A 19,675-nucleotide genomic window follows, 5' to 3' on the forward strand; every position below is an offset into this window, starting at 1 on the left:
CAAACACCACAGAAGATGTCAAAGCTTTAGATCCATCAGTGAAATCCATTAGTGAATAGAGTGAGAGGCTTTTGATTCAGATTTGTACATCAGGAGGAACAAAGATCTGAAAGCAGTGTTCACAGCACAACAATAACCAGCATTAGATTTTAGATAAACTTACTTGTCAATCAGATTCTTGGCAATGTTTAACTGTCCTAAGGCCAACTTGTAATGATCTTTGTCATACAAGACGTTCATTAGATCAGCATAGAAAGGGTGGATGTCCTGAGGAGATGGAAAACATAACGTAACATTAAGCATCATACGAGTTTGACCAGATATTTAAATGAAATGAGTCTGTTTCAAATTTTCTTTTCTTACGTCGAGCTTGGGGAAGTCGGCAAGGATCTGCGTGAGGCGGTCATGGTAGTTCTGCTGGGTGAACTTCACCTTTCGCATGTAAAAGTGTCGGATACGGTGAATCTGGTAATGTTTGTGTACCACCGTGGGCGTCTTCCTTTGGGTTTTGGATAAAGTGACATCGATGAAATCCTGCACAGATTTAAACAGGGTAAAGGTCAGCCACAGATCACCACAAACAAACAATTCATTATAACATCATCTGAAAAAGTGATTTTATTTTTGGCCTCTGTCTTTAATTATTTGGCTATTTGAGGTTTATCAATACTCGAATAGTTACATTACGAACAAGAAAATTCCATTTCCCTGTAATTCAGTACATTAAATCTCATATAATCGGTTTTCCTAGAATCCAGCCAGACCTCCCTGAGAAACCAATCAGTTTAATGTTTACTCGGCTACCGGCCAAATCAGGCAGCTTATAACACAATTTTATGTGACGCTTAACACGAATTATAGTGTTTTTTAAAGTTCGGCATACAAGTTATATTAAAAAACTGTTTGAGGAAAGAAGGCAGAGTCTTTCATGACTGTCTTCTCATAGTAGGCCGCCACAACGTGGTGTTTAAAAGGACTGACACCACCGTAGCCACACGAGAGTCATTAGGCCTGTTTTCATGAGGTGATGAAAGTATCTTATACCTGCCGAAGTGAGCAACAGTGTCTCTGCTCACAGGAAACAGAAACCTATGGAACAAACAGCCTTAAACTTATACAGAGGTAAGAAAACACATAGGTAAACCTCCAGATTTGTGAATGCAGTTCTGAAAGCGAAAATCAGAGCAACCACCGGCTAAGACAGACTTTTACTGGCTGTTTATTCACATATAATGACATGTCAGACTCAGTGTAGCAGTTTTCTGCCTGAAGTCTGCTTTTCTTAAACATGCTGCTCTCTCTTCAGCCCAGTACGGCACGTGTTTTCTTTTCCACCATCTTTTATCTCCTGCCATCTCCCACAGCGAGCCGCACCGAACCTCAGCCGCTTTAAAACGCGATGTTAGCAAAAGGTAAAACTTACCTTGGCGGTGGGAACCACCATAATCTTCTTGAAATTATAAAGTGCCATTTTGTCGGGACACGTTGTAGTCCGCTGACGGCACGGGGAAAGAAAGCCCGGAGTTCCGCAACAGCCGGAAAAGACTCAGAAAACAGTTTGTGTGTGTGTTTTTTGGACACCGCCCCCTGGCGTCCGGACACAGACACAACAAAAATAGACACAACCACAAGAAATCCAAATCATCAAAAACAAAAATACTGGTTGTATTGAATCATTTAGATTTATTCAAGAGACACAAAAGCTTAACAGCTTTTTTCAATAACATTTTATCTTATCTATCTGTGTGAGTATGAGATACATAAAAACAACTTAAATGTACACATGCATATTTAGGTACTATTCATTTACATGTGAGTGAATTTATTTACATGCATATTATTACTTCACAATATAGTTTTTACAGTGACAATAAAGACATTTATTCATTCATTTAGTGTTGCTGTTTACGTAAGCAGGGTTTTCTTTAGAATATTAAAAATGAAAGACTTTTTTTCAGATTTTCTAAATTATTATTAAACAAAAAATCATATATTGAGATTGATTTACACCCACTGATTCCACCGTATGTCCTACACAAAGGAAGGAGAGTTGAGTTTTTATTTATTTCCTGTCTGTAAAAACAGGTCTGAAAGTAACTTTGGGACTAGGTAGGTAGGTATTAATATGGGAATCTCATTAGGTTTGTTTGCTGTTTGCTCATTACGTCCGAAAAATTACAGTGACCTATTTTATCAACTGATTTAATTGTTTACGTCATTGATACATTTTATGTCAGTGATGCAGTTAATGACATACATGTGGGGGGGGGGGTGTTTCTTTTACTAAATTCCGTTTTATTTTGTTTTGCTTAGTCTGAAATATTTGCATTTTTATTATTTGAATTCATAGTATTTTCTTTGTATTGTCATTTTTATTATTTCAGATTACCTTTTATCTGACTGAGATATTTGTTTTGTCATGGCAATCTACTTTTTAAAATATTTTTTGCTATGTATTTAATTAGGCTTTAATTAATTGTCTTATTTTTTCATTTTTATTATTATTACAACTTCTTTGTTTCTTTGGATTTATTTATTAATTATTCGTTGAATTGGATAAAATTTGGCTATTATTATTAACACTTCAAGTTGCCAGAAAGTGTCTAATTTTAATTTTAATTTAAGGTTTTGTTATTTGTATTATTTTATAATAAACAGAAAACTTTTTATAGCGCTGTAATTTGGAGTTGGTGACATTTTAATAAAACAATATTTAATAATTAATAATAATTATTTATCATTCACATATATATATGTACGTGTGTGTGTGTGTGTGTGTGTGTGTGTGCTTGCTGCTTTGACAGCATTGACTAGTTTGAAAAACATTCTTGTTGTGATCCGCGCGGAGCGACAAGCAGCCAATCAGCGGACAAGAATAGCCCGTGATCCCGCCCACTCTCCCTGATCACGAGTGGATCCGCGTGCACCCACGGGCAGTGTGGACCAATCAGGACGACCTGCTGCGAGCGCGAGCGAGGAAGAGTAAAAGGAGGGGGGAGGAGGGGCAGGGGCTGGAGCCCTGTGTGACAGCTCTAGGCGCAGAGATAGAAAAACACGCGAAGAGGTATCACTCCGCTGACGGAGAGCGGCTCGTGTTTACATCCGCCTCGATTCTCTGGCTCTGCTCCTCCGGCCTCAGTGAGAACTGAGACTTTAGCGCAAGCTCGGTATCCGCTAACTCAGCACCAGAACAGAAAAAGACAAAACAGGACAACATTTTTTCCTTAGCACTTTAAAGAATTTTCCCTCAGTGTCAGCTTTCCTCCTGCACTGATGATGAAATATAGCCCTGTGAGAAAGTCTTTCTTTATAGTTTGCTTAAAAATGCAAAATAGGTGCAGCATTTTACTGAAACACGGCAGCTCACGTGGAAATATGGAATATAAGGTAAAAACAGAGTTTGTACAATTCTTTAGAGCTTGAAGGTCAATATTTGGTACGATCACTTTTATTATTTAACACAGCCTCAACTCTGTTAGTCTTCAGAAGTAGTTCTCCAGGTTTCTTGAAGGACATTCAAAGCTCTTCTTTAGATGTTTGCTGTCTTTTGTTCTGTTCTCTGTCAGGATGATCCAACAATGCTTCTGTAATACTAAGATTCAGGCTCTGGGGAGGCCAATCCATGACTGATGGTGTTCCACTGTTTTCTATCCAGGTATGATTTTACTGCACTGGCAGTCTATTTGGGATCACTGCCTTTCCAGTCAGATATTTTCAAGATGATGTAGCATGAGGGGGTCAAAATCTGATGGCACTATTTCATCAGCATTGATAAGATCCCCAACAATACTTACTACACTATGACAGAGCTTCCAGACAGTTTTATAGACAGATACTGACTGATTTCTAGTCCAGTTCTTGTGTAACCTGGAACACCTCAGCCTTTTCTCCCTGTTTCCTTTGCTTAAGAATGGCTTCTTGACAGCCACCCTTCAGCTGAGAGTATTTCTGACGAGGCTTCAGTAAACAGCAGATGAATTATCCGAAGGTCCAGGATTCACCTCTCAGGTCCTGTGTCAGGTCTTTGCTGGATTTCATGACAGTTTTTAGGCCTGTCACTTGTACAGGTCACTCCGATTTGTTAAGGACACACTGCACATCATGCTTAGGTAAGCCATGGTTTCAGCTAATAGCTCTTTGGGAATCCCCTTGTTGTTGCAAAAAGTAACGTATATTCCTGTCAAACCATTGTGGGAGTGGGAATAAATGTGGTTTTTTGACAGGCTATTAGTAACAAAGAGCCTGGAGATAGAATCTGAAAATTTCTTCACTTGGTTGTCTGTTATGTGTGGACACAACACAGGTTCATCCCGTAAGTTATGTGTTTTTTTCATCCATAGGTCAGTGTAAAGCTGCTTAACAAACATCCCTGTGAACATGGTGAGGTACAAGGACTGGACTGAAAATGAGTGAAAAAGCAGCCAATGTCAGCAATAAAAACCCAGAAAAACCACAAATAATCTGTCTCATTTGAAGCAAAACAAATAAATGAGGTGTGACTTGAAACTTTTGCACATTTATTTATTTATTTGTTTGTTTGTTTGTTTGTTTGTTTATCTATCTATTTGTTACCATTTAAATATTCCTATCTATTTATTGTCACTTACAGATTAGTATTTAGATTTGTTCATTTGTTATGGTTTTTTAAATTTTCATGTCTCGCATTTATTATGATTTCAAATAAATTTTTTTACTTCTCTTCATAATAGTTTTGTCACGCTATATTCTTATTTTAATGACTCATAAGCTGTTATACTTATTTCCTATATATTTGTTGTGTTTTACTTCATTCTCACCTGCTGTAACAAATTCATTTGTCAGCAGTTATTTTAAAAAGTTGTCTTGTTTGTCTTTTTAAGTCAAAAAGATTATATTTAGAAAATAACCAGTAGCCCACACAGGAGTGGATATACCTTGGTGGCATTGTGAGAGTCATGTTTTTCAGTAAGTTTAATACCTGCTCAGGATGGGTGTCACTTCCACGGTCTCGTGGCTGTCTGTTGGTTTGTATGGCGGGGGAGCCATGTCTGATGTGGTGCTTATCAGTACTGGGGCACCACAGCTGACTGTCCTGTCTCCATTCCTGTTTACTTTTCACTGTTGGGAAAAGAAGTGCTCTGATGACGCTGCAGTGGGTGGGTGTATTAAGGGCTGGCTGGAATTGGAGTGCAGGGAAAAAACCTCCTGAATGTCAGCAAGACAAAAAAGAGTTGGTTGGCTTCCAGAGGAGAGCTACAGGTGTTCACTTGAATGGCAGACTGGGCTGGAGGACCAACATTGGTGCTGTATATGAGCAGGAAATGAGCAGACTCTGCTTTCGGAGGAAGCTCAGTGTGCGGCAAGGGCGCTGTTTACTTTGCAGTTGACTGCTGGGTGGACAGCATCGGTGCCAGAGATGGCAGCAGGCTCCACAGGATCACTGGCCAGAATCTGGAGGCGTCTGAGTCAGTGAGAAACAGGAGGTCACTGAACAAACTGCTCTCCACCATGCCCCATCACACCTGCTCCGCTCCACACTGCAGAGGCAGCAGAGCACATTCTTCCTCAGACGTGTTCAACCTCACTGAATGAAGAACGCTTCAGGAAATCATTCCTACTGCTCTCTGTTAAACTGCATAACAGGTCTGTTTTTCTGTGTCAGGTGAACACACCTGTCAGGACAGCAGAGTCCACATACCTTCTTTGATTTATACTGCATATATTATTAATTAATGCCATTTGAAGTACTCTTTCGCACAATCTGAGTCTGAATTTTATATTTTTTAACTTAGCTTCAGTTCTGTCTTCTTAATTTGTAATCACTGTTGTGTATATATAAAAATTCTTTGCACCACCTCAAACTATAAGATGTGTCTTTCTACCTATTATACAGAAACATAAAACAATAAACCTATTTAACATGTAGCGTTAGTCTATTGATATGAGGTAAACAATATAAGCCGACTTTAAAATACTCTTACCCGAATAGAAAATCCTCATTTGTGTTGGACCTTCTTATATTTACGAAAGTCTGTCACAAACTGACTCGCCCTCTTAGATCTTAGATATCGAACTTTGAGCTATCAGCTTTCACAGTTAAAGCCCCCAAACTGTGGAAGATTAAAATATTAGGGAAGCAAATGCTACAGATAATTTCAAGAACACGTTTTTATTTACTAGTCCTTTTACCAAATATTGAAATTAAGAATAGCAGTGCACAGCCATGCCTGTTGAGCTCAGCCACGTTTGGTAATCTAGCAGATAAAGACCATTTGCATGCCTTCCTGATTAGTATCAAAATTGTTTCATATATATATATATATATATTCTTTGATTATGTTTTGCTGATTTATTTTTACTTATGATTATTTGTGTGTATGTGTGTGTATTTCTGATAGGTTGCTTGTTTGATTAAATACCTGGTTTAAGATGTAAGTGGCCCCATTTTTAAATATGTGAATACGTTTGAAGCTATCTGATATTATTGGGCTTTATTAATTAAAATATTTATAATGAAGCTCTGGTCTTTGGTGGACACTTAAAAAAAGTTTTTCGGAGCCGCTGAGATGTCCGGTAAATCTGCGCTATAGACGATCTTTGCGCTGCACACGAAAAGGAAAGGAAACGCCGACTTCTCCATTCCAAACCCCCCTCTTCTCTCTCTCATCTTTAGCAGGAGCGAATGTTTGATCGATCGGAAGCTGGAAGACGAGTCACGTTTATTTCTCACTTTTTAGGCTTCCCCTGATTGTTTCTGGACTGGCCTCCCTCCCTCAGAGCCTGCTGTTGACCGTGAGGGATTTTGCTTCCAGACGCCAGTTTTCATCGACTGCACAAACTTGATAGGCAGGCAAGCTAGCTAGCTAGCCACCTAGCTAACTTGCTAACTAGCTTGCAGTGTTGTTAAGGGGGACCTCGTTTTCCTTTCTTTTCCCCCCCTTCCCCGTGTCAGTGTTGGAGTGTTTTTGTCATTGCGCTGTAACTGGCTGTGGGTGCGTCCCCTGACACCTGAAGACTGTTTGCTGGTGAAGTTTGAGCCGGTTGTTCGCAGCTAGCGTGCTCGATACAGCTTGCTAGCTCGCTAGCTAACACCCTGCGCATTTAGCCTGGAAGCCAGTTCGAGGCCTCAGTCCAGCACCACCTCCAGCAGCAGCTACCACAGTGTTTGCAGAGCCGTATAGTGAGAGTTGACAGGTGAGTAAGAAGCTGTTCTCTGTCATTAAGGGGAGAGGGGTGGTAAACACACGGTCAGGGGCAAGTTAGCTCTCTTGCTAACTAACTGATTCAAATCGGTTGGGGGTTGGGGAATCCGCGAATTCACGCCTGAGGTCGCCATCTTTCATTGGATGCTGCTGCAAAACCAGCTAACAAGACATGGCTGCTACTTTGCAGTCGGCTCAACTTTACTACACAGGCGTCGTGGCTACAGTAGCTGTGTTTTTTCTTTAGCCACGCTCAGGCCGCACTTCGTCCTCATCACGGCGCAATTATTAAAGGAGTGTCGCTGAGTTTGGCCCCTGGCATGTGAGCTGCAGTCACTGCCGGCTGTCAGCTGCTAAACGCGCCTGCATTGCGTCTCCACTGGAAGTTGTTATGTTTTTTGACTTGTCAAGTTGATCCAAACAAATGCTTCTCGAGTGTGTGTGGATGGACGGAGGTACACGCTGATTAGCAGCGTTTACAGACATCCAAGATGTCTTGCGACCATCCTCCACCAGCGGTAAGCAACCGACTATAAATACAGTCCTGTGGACCACCCTTGCATTTTTCACCGGTAGAGTTGAACCTCGGCCTTGTTTTAGAGCACCGGCTGGGGGTCATAAATCACCTGAAGTGATTGAGCAGGGTGGAAACACGACAGGGGAGGAGTGAGCAGAGCTTGTTTTGGTTCAGGCCCTGTCTAAACCTCATGATTGAGTCACTGCATCTGTAGAGGAAATGGGATGTGGTTTGATAAGGATCACTGTTTGTTGAAGGGTTGTATTGAGGGGTTAAAGTGGGGATTCGGGGGGCAGCCTCAGGTGTAGTGGTAGCGGGGTTTCTGGACTCACAATGGGCATTTTTTGTTATGAGAAAAGCGGTTGGTCTGCATCTAATTACTTAACAGACATCTCTTGTTTTCTGGTGTTTTTGTGGATTTGTTCACAAAATATGTACTCAAGGTTAAGTAAATTAACCCACCCTTTAAAAACATTACTTATTAAAATGTTTATTATCAGTATTGTCGTTTTCCTTTGGAATAACTTTGAAATAAGTTGTTTAACATTGTCTGTATTGTGTGCTCTGAGGTCTGTACTAGGAAGCAGAATTTGGACTTGAGCAAGATAACTTCAGGTGTAACTCTGGGTCTTTGGGGTTATGTAGGTATTTTTGTTGTTAAGGCGATACATCGCTTGCTCCAGAGCAGCTTAAGTTCAAAATAAGAATGATCAACAGGTACGAAATAACTATCCATTTATCAGTCAGCTCTTTAGAAAGTGGTGCTGCTGTGATTGCTCTGACCTCGGGCAGGAAGGATTGTTTCTACATGACTAAACATCTGCACATTTATTCTCTGAAAGAGTGACACAATGAATACACACAGGTGAGGTTTTTGTGTCTCTAAAAGTACTTACTACAAATACCACTATAGCTGGTCTCCTCACTGCAGTTATAATAACAGCAAGATGAAAATAACTAGTGGCTAAAGGTGATAACTGCTGAACCACTAACCTCTAACCATGCAGTTCTTATGATAGATATAAGATTTGGAGCTTATTCTTATATTAAGTTGCTCATTCAGTGCAACCTCTACCATAGTAGAAGTTGCACTGAACAAAAATATTATTCTACTGCTGTTAGTCCTCTTTAACCATGGGAGACACAAGAAGAATATTTAAAGTACACAAAACATGGATATGAATGAAAAGTTAATGCGCCCTCTGAATTTTGGGAAAAAAGCAGAAAAGAGAAGCTGCTGCATCAGGTAAACCAGAGTTCCACTCAAGTTCCACTGTAGACTGTAAAGGTGTTGTGTAGGTCGGATGTGGGTCCACCTCTGCAGTGCTGCCGCTGTCCTGTGGCTGTGCACCAGTGCAGATGCAGGGCTGAGCTCGATTAGACAGCTTTATCTCTCTGTGGCAGTATCATGTCTTAGAATTATGGGAATGATTAATCTTACCCTGGACATACTCTAAAGTTCTCTTCTTCATTTGATGAGCATCACTCATAGAGATTTGAGGAACACATTTATTCCTGTTTAAAACTATTTTAAAACAATTTGTTTTGTTAGGAAATTTGAAAGTATGTGTCCACCAACCAAGCACCATCACCAATACTGTGTTTTATTTTATTTTATTTTTTTAAAGGATGGTAAACCAGTATTTTTAAGTAGGGTTTAATTTACTGAAACTTAACTTTTTGTTTGTGAAATCCACAGAAACAACAGCAGCTAGCATAAATAGAAGTGACATTATGATGTTATGGTGACCAATGCTGAGAGTATTCTGGCACTTTGAGGCGTCACATTAAGTAATTTCCTAATTCTAACCGTGGCTCTGGCCTTTCTGTGTGGAGTTTGCTTGTTATTCCTGTGTATGTGGGTCCTCTCCATGTTCCTCCCACAGTCCAAGGACTGCTTATGTTAAATGGTGATTGTAAATTGGCCGTGGATGTGAGGTAGATTAAATGTGGCCTTGTAGTCTAAAGCTCTTTGAGAGGGCAGCAAGAGTTGAAATTTGCTATAAATGTGTTTTCGCTACAGTTATATGCATACCAGTCGTGCTTATGCATAGGTGCGCATTAAAGGTCCACTCTATGCCAGCAAAAATCCTACACACTAACCAATATGAATCCTGTTTTTAATTTTTGGTCTTTATTTCTTCACAAACTGTTTATTTTATTTTATTTTTTAATGTTCAGGCTCCTTCTGAAAGTAAAAAGTAAAAACCTGAAACTTTTTTGCACACATCAAACCCCCCCCCCCCCTCCATCTTTAATAATAGAGCTTTGACGTGGTCAGGCTGTATTATCTTCGTATTTTCTAAAAATTATAATTTTATCTGAGTCGGTCAATTTTGCTCTCAGCACACTTATGATTGTGATTGGTCAGATGCTGCCAGTGTTAATTAGATTAATTGACAATGGCCTTTGTGTAATCAGTTGGCCTAATTGTTGATGTTTGGTGTAGTTAAGCCAGATAAAATAAAGAGATCTGGGAATTTTGTTATGCCTTTTGTAAGTACAGGTATAGTTGGAGTTAGAGTGGGATTGGCTGGGGGGGCTCTCTAAGTTCAGGTACAGTGAGGGTGAAATAAGCAAGAAAAGACTTTGTCTTGAGTTGTTTCTTTTTGAGCAGGCAGTTATGAGCCAGCCTGTGTGTTTATCCAAGTTCAATTTGACTTAATATTTATAAGCTGTTACTTTAAACCACAGTACTACACACTACCAGGTTAGGCTGCCTTATTGCTGTGTGATTAATGAAAATTACATTTCACTTACAGTTTTGGCTTCTCACAATTATCCATGTTAAATGTTTTGACAGACTGATAATATTTCAGCGACCAAAGGGAAACGTCTCTGGTCTGGAGTTTATCCTGCATAAAGTAAATATCACACTTGGCTCACTCTCAGAGTGCAGGTGTTTTCTCTAAAAGGCAGTTTGTGTGTTGGTTGAAGGTGTTGTCTCAGGTTAAAATTACAACGCTGTGGGCATGAGATGTATTCCTGCTGGCTGCTTAAAGCTAAAAAATGTAATTGTTGCTGAATTGGAGAGAAATGAGCTTCTTTAATTATATTTTAAAATAAACTTCAGATTTTTTTTATCATCTGGATTTAATTTAATTTTAAAATGGTGTGGGTGTGGGGAGGTGTGAGTTCTCTTCTTAACTACTTGCCACAGGAGGGATTTATATGCTTTTGAAATAATGAGTAATTCAAATTGATGAGCAATTACTGAGTTACTGTGCGTGATAGCAAAAACAGAATTAAGAAAAACTCAACTTGGTTAATATTTAGATGACATTTGATGAACAACAGCTCCCAAGCGCAGGACGCAAAATCGTCATCTTTACTGTTTTTGATAGCAGCACAGTTCACACAGTCTATTTTAGGACAAAAGCTGTCCAACCTTTCTGTGTATTTACTCTTACACAAACAAGGCAGAACATGTTAAATGTTTTAGCTGAATCAATTGGACTGATGCTTTACCTCAGTAACATTAGTATTACCAGTGTGAGGTTCCTGAAGTAGTTTAAAATAGTTTACATTAATGTCACAACAACTGTCATTTTCACAAGTTCTCCGTTTCCTCTGAGTGGTTCTTTCAGTTGATTCATATTTACATTTGTGGCTAGTGATCCAAGTTTGCATGCTTTCAGCTTCATGGTGTGCGATAGTTTCTGACCAGAGTGAAAAGGTTGTTCTCACTACTCTAACACAAGCATTGCCCAACCTTTGGGCTAAACGAAGAGTATTTTAGCTGATATCACAGCCTGGTAGCTATGTCATTTGTTGTGCTATGGGTCAGCTTATATATCAAGTAGATGTAGATCTAACAGGTTCATAATATGATTTCAAGTTTCTGCACAAAAGTATTGAATTTAAAATTTGTTTATAAATTTGGCGGCCAGCAATCATGAAAACGACACAGTCCGGATCAAACGATGACTATTTTTACTCCAGCAGGAAGCATTTGGTCCTCCACAAAAGCAAAGCCTGATCAGTTGAGTTCAGCTCGAGTCAGGATGATTAAAGGAGAGCTTTAGCTCGGTAAGATCTCTCTAGAGGAAGTAAAACTACTGAGGTTTCTGTAAGTGAACCTGTGGAAGGATTATTAGTGTTTGCCTTCAGCTTCTTTTATCTCCAGAGTGCTCACAGGCTTTCACATGGTCTGCTTTCAGCTCTGTGCCGCTTGCCTCGTAGGTGCAGTGCAGAACATCAGTTCAGCGTTGCCTGTTGCAGTCTTCGCCCCCATCTGTACCCCAAAAGCTTCCTGCAATTCATGTAACATGGGCTCTGCCAACAAAAATGGCTGTTAGGGTGTTTTAGGGACAGACTAACACCATTTTTCTTTTCTTTTTTTTCCCTTCCTTAAGCTGTTTACCAAATAAGCTCTTACGGTGTCTGTAGTTTTAAATCTGCAGAAACTGTTTCAGACCACGACCCTTTCTGGAAGAGCTCTCTGAGGTGAGCGTGGTTCAGCCTCAATTGGAACAGGCAGTTGACCGAAGGGCAGCTGACATAGACAAGAATGAGACTTTCTGGCTTTAATCACAGCACCAGGGTTTTTATTTATTTATTTATGTGCGTGGTGATTTTTATCAGAGGTAGAAGTTCAAATCAGAACGTCAGCATTAAAGAGCAGTAGTTCGGAAAAAAGGCTGCCAAGACTTTGTTGTGTCAGTATGTCAGTCCTTTAAATGTGTGACAGCAGAAACAGAAAAATACATCACAGAGAATTTGGTACTGAAGCACACAAGGTGACATGAAAACCCAGAACCCCCACACCCAATCGTTGGGTACTGGCTTCCTATTTAGTCCAAAAATAATAAAATAATAGATTTTGCATGACTTGTCAGCTAGTTACACACTGGGGTTGTGTGCAGGTTTCAGTTGTCAAACCGTTTTTACAATGTTAGGTGCAAAGTTTATCACGCAAACAGATGCTTCAATTATTGATGTGAGTTGATGGAGGCTTGTGCTATGCCCCATTCATCACAGCAGCAGTGACACTGTGTCATTATGTGGATCAAAGGTCACCGGCTTTACAGCCACACCATTCTTTTTCTGCTTTGTATGCGAACACAGCGAGGGCCCGTGTCAGGGACAGGCGCCCGATTGTTGGGCGGATTATCACCGCTTTACAAGCAGGACAGAAAAGAAGGTGTTTCCAGTGGTGTTTTGTTTTGTCCCCCCCGTTACACTGAGGTCAAATGTTGTGGAAGTGATCATCCAATCGGGCCTTGGGGATGACAGAGTGATGTCGAGAACTTGACCTACAAAACCTCATGACGTTTGACTCGTGTATAAACAGAAAGCAAAAAGTGCAGCTAAGCGTCCTTTTTACGTGGAAAAGAATTCAGGGAGGCAGGGCTTGATGATGTAAGTGTTTTGCTCGCATTTGTGGCTAAAAATAGATGCACGAGGACAATAAAAAGTATTTAGGAGTGTATGTTCAAATATTTAGCCAGAAGGATGGAGCGTTGTAGCACTGACAGGGGCAGTTGTTAAAGCCCATAAGAGTCCTTCATTAGACCGCCTGAAGAAAAGTGACATTTTTGGCTTTAAGGAAAAGCTGTTTGTTTAGTCTGCTGCGAGCTGTAAATTTGGTAAACTTCAGGTTTATAGAAGCTATCCAATCTCTCTAGCAGACTTACCTGCTATTACAGTTATTTTAAAGCTTTAATAACAAATATTGTCTTACACATTTAGATTTGAAAAACATAGCGGCAAACTAAACGGACAGCTTTTATTTTGACTTATCTTTGTGCGTTTGCTTTATTGCTGTGTGAAACGAGAGAGCAGTGGATGAGAGCAGCTGAAAAGATTATTTTCTTCACGTTTGTTGAGCAGTCGGTCCAGAAAAGACTGTCACAATCACGGCAGGTAATAATCCAACCAATGACGAGTGCTGCTCCTGTTAACTGAAGAAAAACATTTTTGTTTTAATGCGCCTGCTTTCACCGCCTCAGAGAAATGAGGCTGAAGATCAACCAGAAATTACACACATGATCTGTGTCAGTCTTATTGTTGGTTTATTATCAACCTTTCTGTTGAGACAGCAGATTACAACATTAGCATTAATCATTTTTAATCACTCGCATGCTGCTAACTGATACAGACTGCAGTTTTTAGCCACATTTGTGGAATATGATGATCATTGCCACCTTCTACGATACAGTCTTATCAGAATACTTCACTCATGATATGACAATTTAATTTTTTAAAAATATTTTGCGATGAGTATACTCTACTTTTTCACATTTTGTCAGCTGCATTCTTTCAACACATTTGAAAAAACCCCCGATCACATTCTTTTAACTAATTTTTTTCAGTGATGTCTTCAAAGTTTAACTAAGCCAGTATCTGTTTTATCCTATAAGATAAAGTTATCACACTTAAGCTGTTTTCTTTTCTTTCTTCTTCTTCTTTTTTTTTTTTTGCTGCAAAAATTCGACTATCACGACAACCTGCCATAAATGCTGCCAGACAAAATCTGTGTGCTCTGTCTGCTATTGAATGGGGTCAAGTAGGCAATTAACTGTGAAAAACCATTGACAAGCACATATCTGCTGCTCTCTACATAGACAGAAATTCACATTTAATTAATACATTTCCACTCTGCAACCTTGCTGTTCTATAGGCATATAAACCAGAATACAACTAGCTGGCAGCCTGTTGTGTTGAGTCCCCTCGAATCCTGGTCATTGACAAAGACTCATTTAGACTCATGGCAACTTGTTGGCAATCTGTCTCATTTATGAATTAGCAATTATTTGAAAGCTTCCAACAATTTTTCTGAGTTACTGCAGTCTGTCAAGTTGCAACTTTGACAGTTTGTTGGTATTAAGATTGCCTCCTATCTGGAAATCTGTGCAATCGCCCTGCCATCATAAGTGGCCATGAGAGTGCAACAGCATCAAGCTCTGGGCAAACATTTTGTTACCACGAGTCTTAATCTGTTGCAGAATGTGAAAAAATTCAATACAATGATTTCTTTCTTTGTTTCTTTGTTTCTTTATTTGATTGGCCCAGATTATTGTTTCATTACAATACAGATTTTTGGTGTCTCTGTATAGATACAATACCACCTTAACAAAATATTGCAATGCTACTATGTATCTTTTTTAAAAAATACCCCTAATAAAAATAGTCAAAAAAGGTTAAAAGTTCACTTTTTTTGTGTGCCCCACAAGCAGCAAATGTAGCAGGTGTTAAAGATAGAAAACTGTTTACTTTCTATGGATGCACCTGTTGTTTTCAACATAACTGCATGATTGTTCTATGCTGGGATGCACCATCACACACGTACATATTTATTTTATTTTATTTTTAAAAGTGAGAAAAAACCATAATGTTAAAATTCAGTCATACAAGCATGAGTGCTGGTAAACCCATAAAAGCACGAGATAAACATCAGCACTGTCATCAGTAAATGTCAGTATCCACAGGCAGCAGGAAATGGAAAATCCTTTATTGAATGGGAATATAAAATACAAAATTTGACCTTGACAAATGCAACAGTTCAATAAAAACAACGGCACAAAAGAACAATTACACATTTTATTTAAATAACTGGCTAAATATTAAAGCCTGCATCGTTTAATGCAAAAATGGCCAAAACATGGCCAAACTGTCGACTAAACAAACAGCTGCTAAATATGAATCAAAGCCACGTTGTGTAATCGAGGCCTATAAAGTAGATGGGTCTAATTCGCCGGTTGTTTCTGTTATGAGTTTCAGAGCTTTTTGTGTTACTGTATTTGCATTATTGCTAATTGATAGCTTTTCTTGTACATTGGTGTGACATACTTTCAATGTGTCAGAACAAGCTGACGTTTGATTTTTCACATTTTGTCATCACGTCTGTCTGAAGTGTCTGAAATTAGAATAGTGGCCTCCGTACATGTCATTAAGCACAGATTGAAATGGTTTGAACAACAGCATATTGTCAGTTTTGCCATTACAATTTTAAGAGAAACAGCAACGTGTTGGTAGTTTAAATTAGTGTAAATTAAGTCTGTGCGAGGAAAATATCCACACATGCACTGATTGTTATTCTGTCTATATACAAGCATTAAAAACAATTTGTGTGAAAAATCAGATTTAATAACGCAACTGTCAGACACTACCTCCTGACTCCTTTGTCTTACACATGTACCAGCTGATGATACGCTGATAAACATCCGTTGTTGACTCAGACTTGTTTGTCCCTTCTGCCCCCCTGTAGCTTACTTGGTGACACAGAGACTTCTCCCTGAGGAGCCAAGAAGCAGACGGCTCATGACTTCTGACCAGGACACGAAAGTTGTAGCTGAACCACAGGTGCAGCAAGTACAAGAGGCAAAAGAGAACTCTCATTTGGTGAGTGTAACGCGCAAACACTCGTGTTTTTCAGTTGAGCTTGACACCACTGTGCTGTTTTTACTGGAGCCACCTGCTCGGTTTGTTGTAGTTCAATACTGTTCCAGCATGTGTTGAGCTTGTATGCAAACACAGTCATTCAGGGAGTTGTAGCTGCACTTAAACTGAACAAAAAAGGTTGGAACTGATCCCGTTTTTGGTCTGGATACCCTTTAGCTGAAGAGCCAGGCATATTTCTTTGGATCTTTGGCCCTACAAAGGCGTGATTGCTGACTTTCAGCAGTCACTATTGTTGGGCGCAGAAATTTACATGCAAATGTAAGCAAACTTGGATCAGTTCTTGGCAGCAACTTGAGCAGCGCTGTAGACGGTGACTACAATGAAAGATTTTTAAAAACAAGAAAGAAACTGAGGTGGAGCTTAGAGGAGAAGGAGGGGTACACAGTAACACACTGACCTGGCCCGTGTTCCTGTTCTGCTAAGTCAATAAAGTTGTTACACGAATGAACCGTACAGAAACAGGTTGGTTTATGTTGTTTCCAGTTCATTAAAATAATCCATTTGACTGATGGAAAACATGGCGCACAGTTTTTGGTTGCATCAGGGACATTTTCACACTGGTTTTCAGACAAAGTTTGATGTCTGTGTTAAGGATACACAGCAGCTTTTCATTAATATTCAACAAAAATGTCTTAACGAGGGCACAGTACTAAAGCAAATACATTAGGGCTGTAAATGAATATTCTTCGTATGATTATGTATTTGAGTGAGTCTTTGTAAAACAGATGTTTAAATGTGAAAATAATAGATTGTGGGGTAAACATAGATTTGAGCAGAGCCTTACCAGCTGGAGAGAGAAATTATTTTGTCCTTTAAACAGTATCATAAGTCATAAAACTTTTATTTTTTATTTATTTATTAAGTTTTTTGTTCTATTAACTGTTTTATGCTGATTTTTATGTGTAAATAACAGTTAATTACTGCATGAACAAGCCTAATGATTGGACCCTTACATCTGATCTACAAACTGGCTCAGACCTGGAAATCACAATAGTTTGATTCTGTGTGGAGGTTTTGGATTCAATAATGGAGCCTTTACAGCTTTGACAGCATTTAATTAATAAAATTATTTTTGATGATGTAAGATCACTTTTCTTCAGGCCATATTTATCTTTTTTTGTAGCTTTTATTTTATTTGCCTTGTTTATCCATGTAAAGCACCTACACAAATGCTGAAATTAAAAATTAGCCAAAAACAAACACAAAAAATCAAGTTCATGTACATTTGAACAGTCCCAGGCCAGTGCAAGTCTGCCTCTAAGCAATTTATTCAAAATCCTTTATTTTAAGTCCTTTCTTTACTTTGTATGACAACCCTTTGTCCCAGTCTTGGAGAAAGTATTCTTTTTTTTTCCTGTCTGAGCTTTCACATCAACAGAATCTCCTCAACAGCAAACACCTCATTCTGTAGCTTGGTGTTTCAATCCTTAGTCAGTGTTTGGTGATAATTTTCTTTGCTGGTGTCAGATATGTCCTTAGGGTATACGTCCCTTAAGACAACTCGAGTATAGGATCTGAAATGATCTTGGAATCATATATTTCACCGAGTCTTTCACCAAGCTTACCTAGAGTTGAATGAATCCCAGTTTTATTTTCCCAAATGTGAGTGTGGTTTGGTTCCACATGACCACATTTTCATAATTTCCAGCATGGCTGTTTAGTGTTTGTCTGTTTGCTTGTAATTTGGAGCATTAAAGTTAACAATCTGGTTCTTCCAACTAAATTCCCTCAATTTCAGTGATTGTGTTGTTGATGTGGTATCAGATCTCTTCTGGGATTTCTTCATCCAGCTCCCGTTTGAATTTATTTTTCATATATAAGGTTATAATGTATGTCAGATGACAGACACTAGTGTGGGAACTGTTTCTTGGTAAGATGTTCCAAGTGTCTTTATAGCAGGATGCATTTTAGCCTAATTTATCTTTATGCCATTTATGTTGTAATCCCATATCATGGTTTTGTACACAAAGCTATGTTTATAATTTTTAATTGTAGGATTTTATATGTGATGTCCAGATCACAATCCTTATAGTTTGTGTTGGAATAAGTGAAAAACCTCTGCATTGCCGCAGACAGCCTGTAATAGTTTATTTTTAAATCTTCTTAGTTTCTATGTCTATGCCCTTATCACACTTAAGCTGACATCATAATAGATTTTACCTGAATATAAATACTATACAATCTGTATTTTATATTAAAGTGCTGCCGTGCACTACTTTAGAGTTATTCTATAATGGGCGTAGCGGTAAAGATACTCTAAAGGTCAGTATTCATGTCGCATTTTCATAATGTCACATGAGTTGTCACAGTGAATTATCTTTTGTGGGGATGGCTTTGGGGCTGTACCATAACATAAATTCTCAAAGTATCGAAATCTAAAAAACAAAAACCTCTTTTTCGTATGTAACAATGGAAATAAATATAATTTAATTTTAAATCTTGGAATATTCAGTTTTTATTTCTGGACTTTGGATTACCTGTCACATTTATTTATCTCTATGGATGTATTTCATGGTAAATCAGCCAGAGAAAGTTTAAGTTTCTTCAGCAACAGCCTGCCTACATTAAACTACGTTTGGGGGGGGGGTGTATTTTAAACCAGCCAAAATGGCATCATAGCTGCCACAGCCTGCTTTTCACTGCAGCTGATTTCCCACACTGATTGCATATAATAGATGACTGTTCAATAAAGAATCGGGAGGCAAAGAAAAAGGCAACTCTTGTAACTAAATAACCATGACCTGTTTTTGTTTCTCACTTTTCATGGGCCTGTAGCAGTCCTATTGATCATAGCTGTGACATTTTATTTCTCGTTGAAGCGTGAAGGCCAGACACATCAAAGTTTGAGTCCTGTCTTTAGGTAACATGTTATTTTTTTTAGTAAAATGACTGAGTGGGTCTGACTACACTGTTTTTCTATGACAGATGCTTTGAAATGTTCTAATGTAATAATCATGGTTTTCATTTTTACACAAAAGGGTTAGAAAACTAATTTAAAAGTCCTCATCGGTTTAAAACTCGGGATTGAGTCTTAAGTGGCTTTCCTGCTTAATATTTGTAAGTTAAAAAATAACAAACGTTATAAGTTGTGATCATAACAAGAAAAACAGTATAAACAGATGTGGTTTCTTCTTTTTAAACACAGAGAAATATCTCAAGTTCTCTACACGTTGTATATTAAAGATGAATCACACCGATCAGTCAGTTTCGTTCTGTGGTCTGCACTGACTGAGCCGGTGCAACGTGTGAAGTGTCATTAACGTACATCTGGGTGTGTCTGAAATTGCAGAAGGTCACCGTGGGTGTCAAGCAGACATTTCCATTATCAGAGTTCAAGTCAAGCATAATCTTTGTTTGCCTCACAAAGATTATGCTTCCCATTAGTACTGTTTTGGAAAATCTTCCGAGGGAGGTGGCACCAGGATTTGTGGCCTCTTAAAGCCTTCCATCATACAGAATAAACAGTTGCATCTTGTTGCAGTCATCGGTCGTTTTGCTCTTTCCACACGAGGTTAGGAAATGTAAATTAAACACACAGTTTAAAAATAACACATTAGCTCTCTGCTTGAATTTT

The 19,675-nt window shown here is 38.8% G+C and overlaps 2 protein-coding genes across 4 annotated transcripts in view; one reads left to right on the forward strand and one right to left on the reverse strand.

Annotated features, from left to right (window-relative positions):
• The window catches only part of gtpbp4 (GTP binding protein 4), a 9,880-nt gene extending 8,340 nt beyond the window's left edge, over nt 1-1,540 (reverse strand). The window contains exons 1-4 of the mRNA XM_013915754.1: nt 1,424-1,540; nt 364-534; nt 164-267; nt 6-24 (exon numbers count right to left, since the gene is read on the reverse strand). Of these exons, the coding sequence (XP_013771208.1) occupies nt 6-24; nt 164-267; nt 364-534; nt 1,424-1,471 (342 nt within the window). The 5' untranslated portion in view covers nt 1,472-1,540. The remainder of the gene's footprint in view (nt 1-5; nt 25-163; nt 268-363; nt 535-1,423) is intronic.
• A 5,035-nt stretch (nt 1,541-6,575) lies between these two features.
• larp4b (La ribonucleoprotein 4B) overlaps nt 6,576-19,675 on the forward strand; it is a 48,884-nt gene continuing 35,784 nt past the window's right edge. For all 3 annotated transcript variants that reach the window (XM_005752418.1, XM_005752419.1, XM_005752420.1), the window contains exons 1-2: nt 6,576-7,173; nt 15,908-16,041. In XM_005752418.1, coding sequence (XP_005752475.1) covers nt 15,961-16,041 — 81 coding nt within the window. In that variant the 5' untranslated portion in view covers nt 6,576-7,173; nt 15,908-15,960. The remainder of the gene's footprint in view (nt 7,174-15,907; nt 16,042-19,675) is intronic.

The sequence above is a fragment of the Pundamilia nyererei genome, unplaced genomic scaffold, assembly GCF_000239375.1.
Source record: "Pundamilia nyererei isolate P.nyererei 1_Seehausen unplaced genomic scaffold, PunNye1.0 scaffold00358, whole genome shotgun sequence".
Taxonomy (NCBI): Eukaryota; Metazoa; Chordata; class Actinopteri; order Cichliformes; family Cichlidae; genus Pundamilia; species Pundamilia nyererei.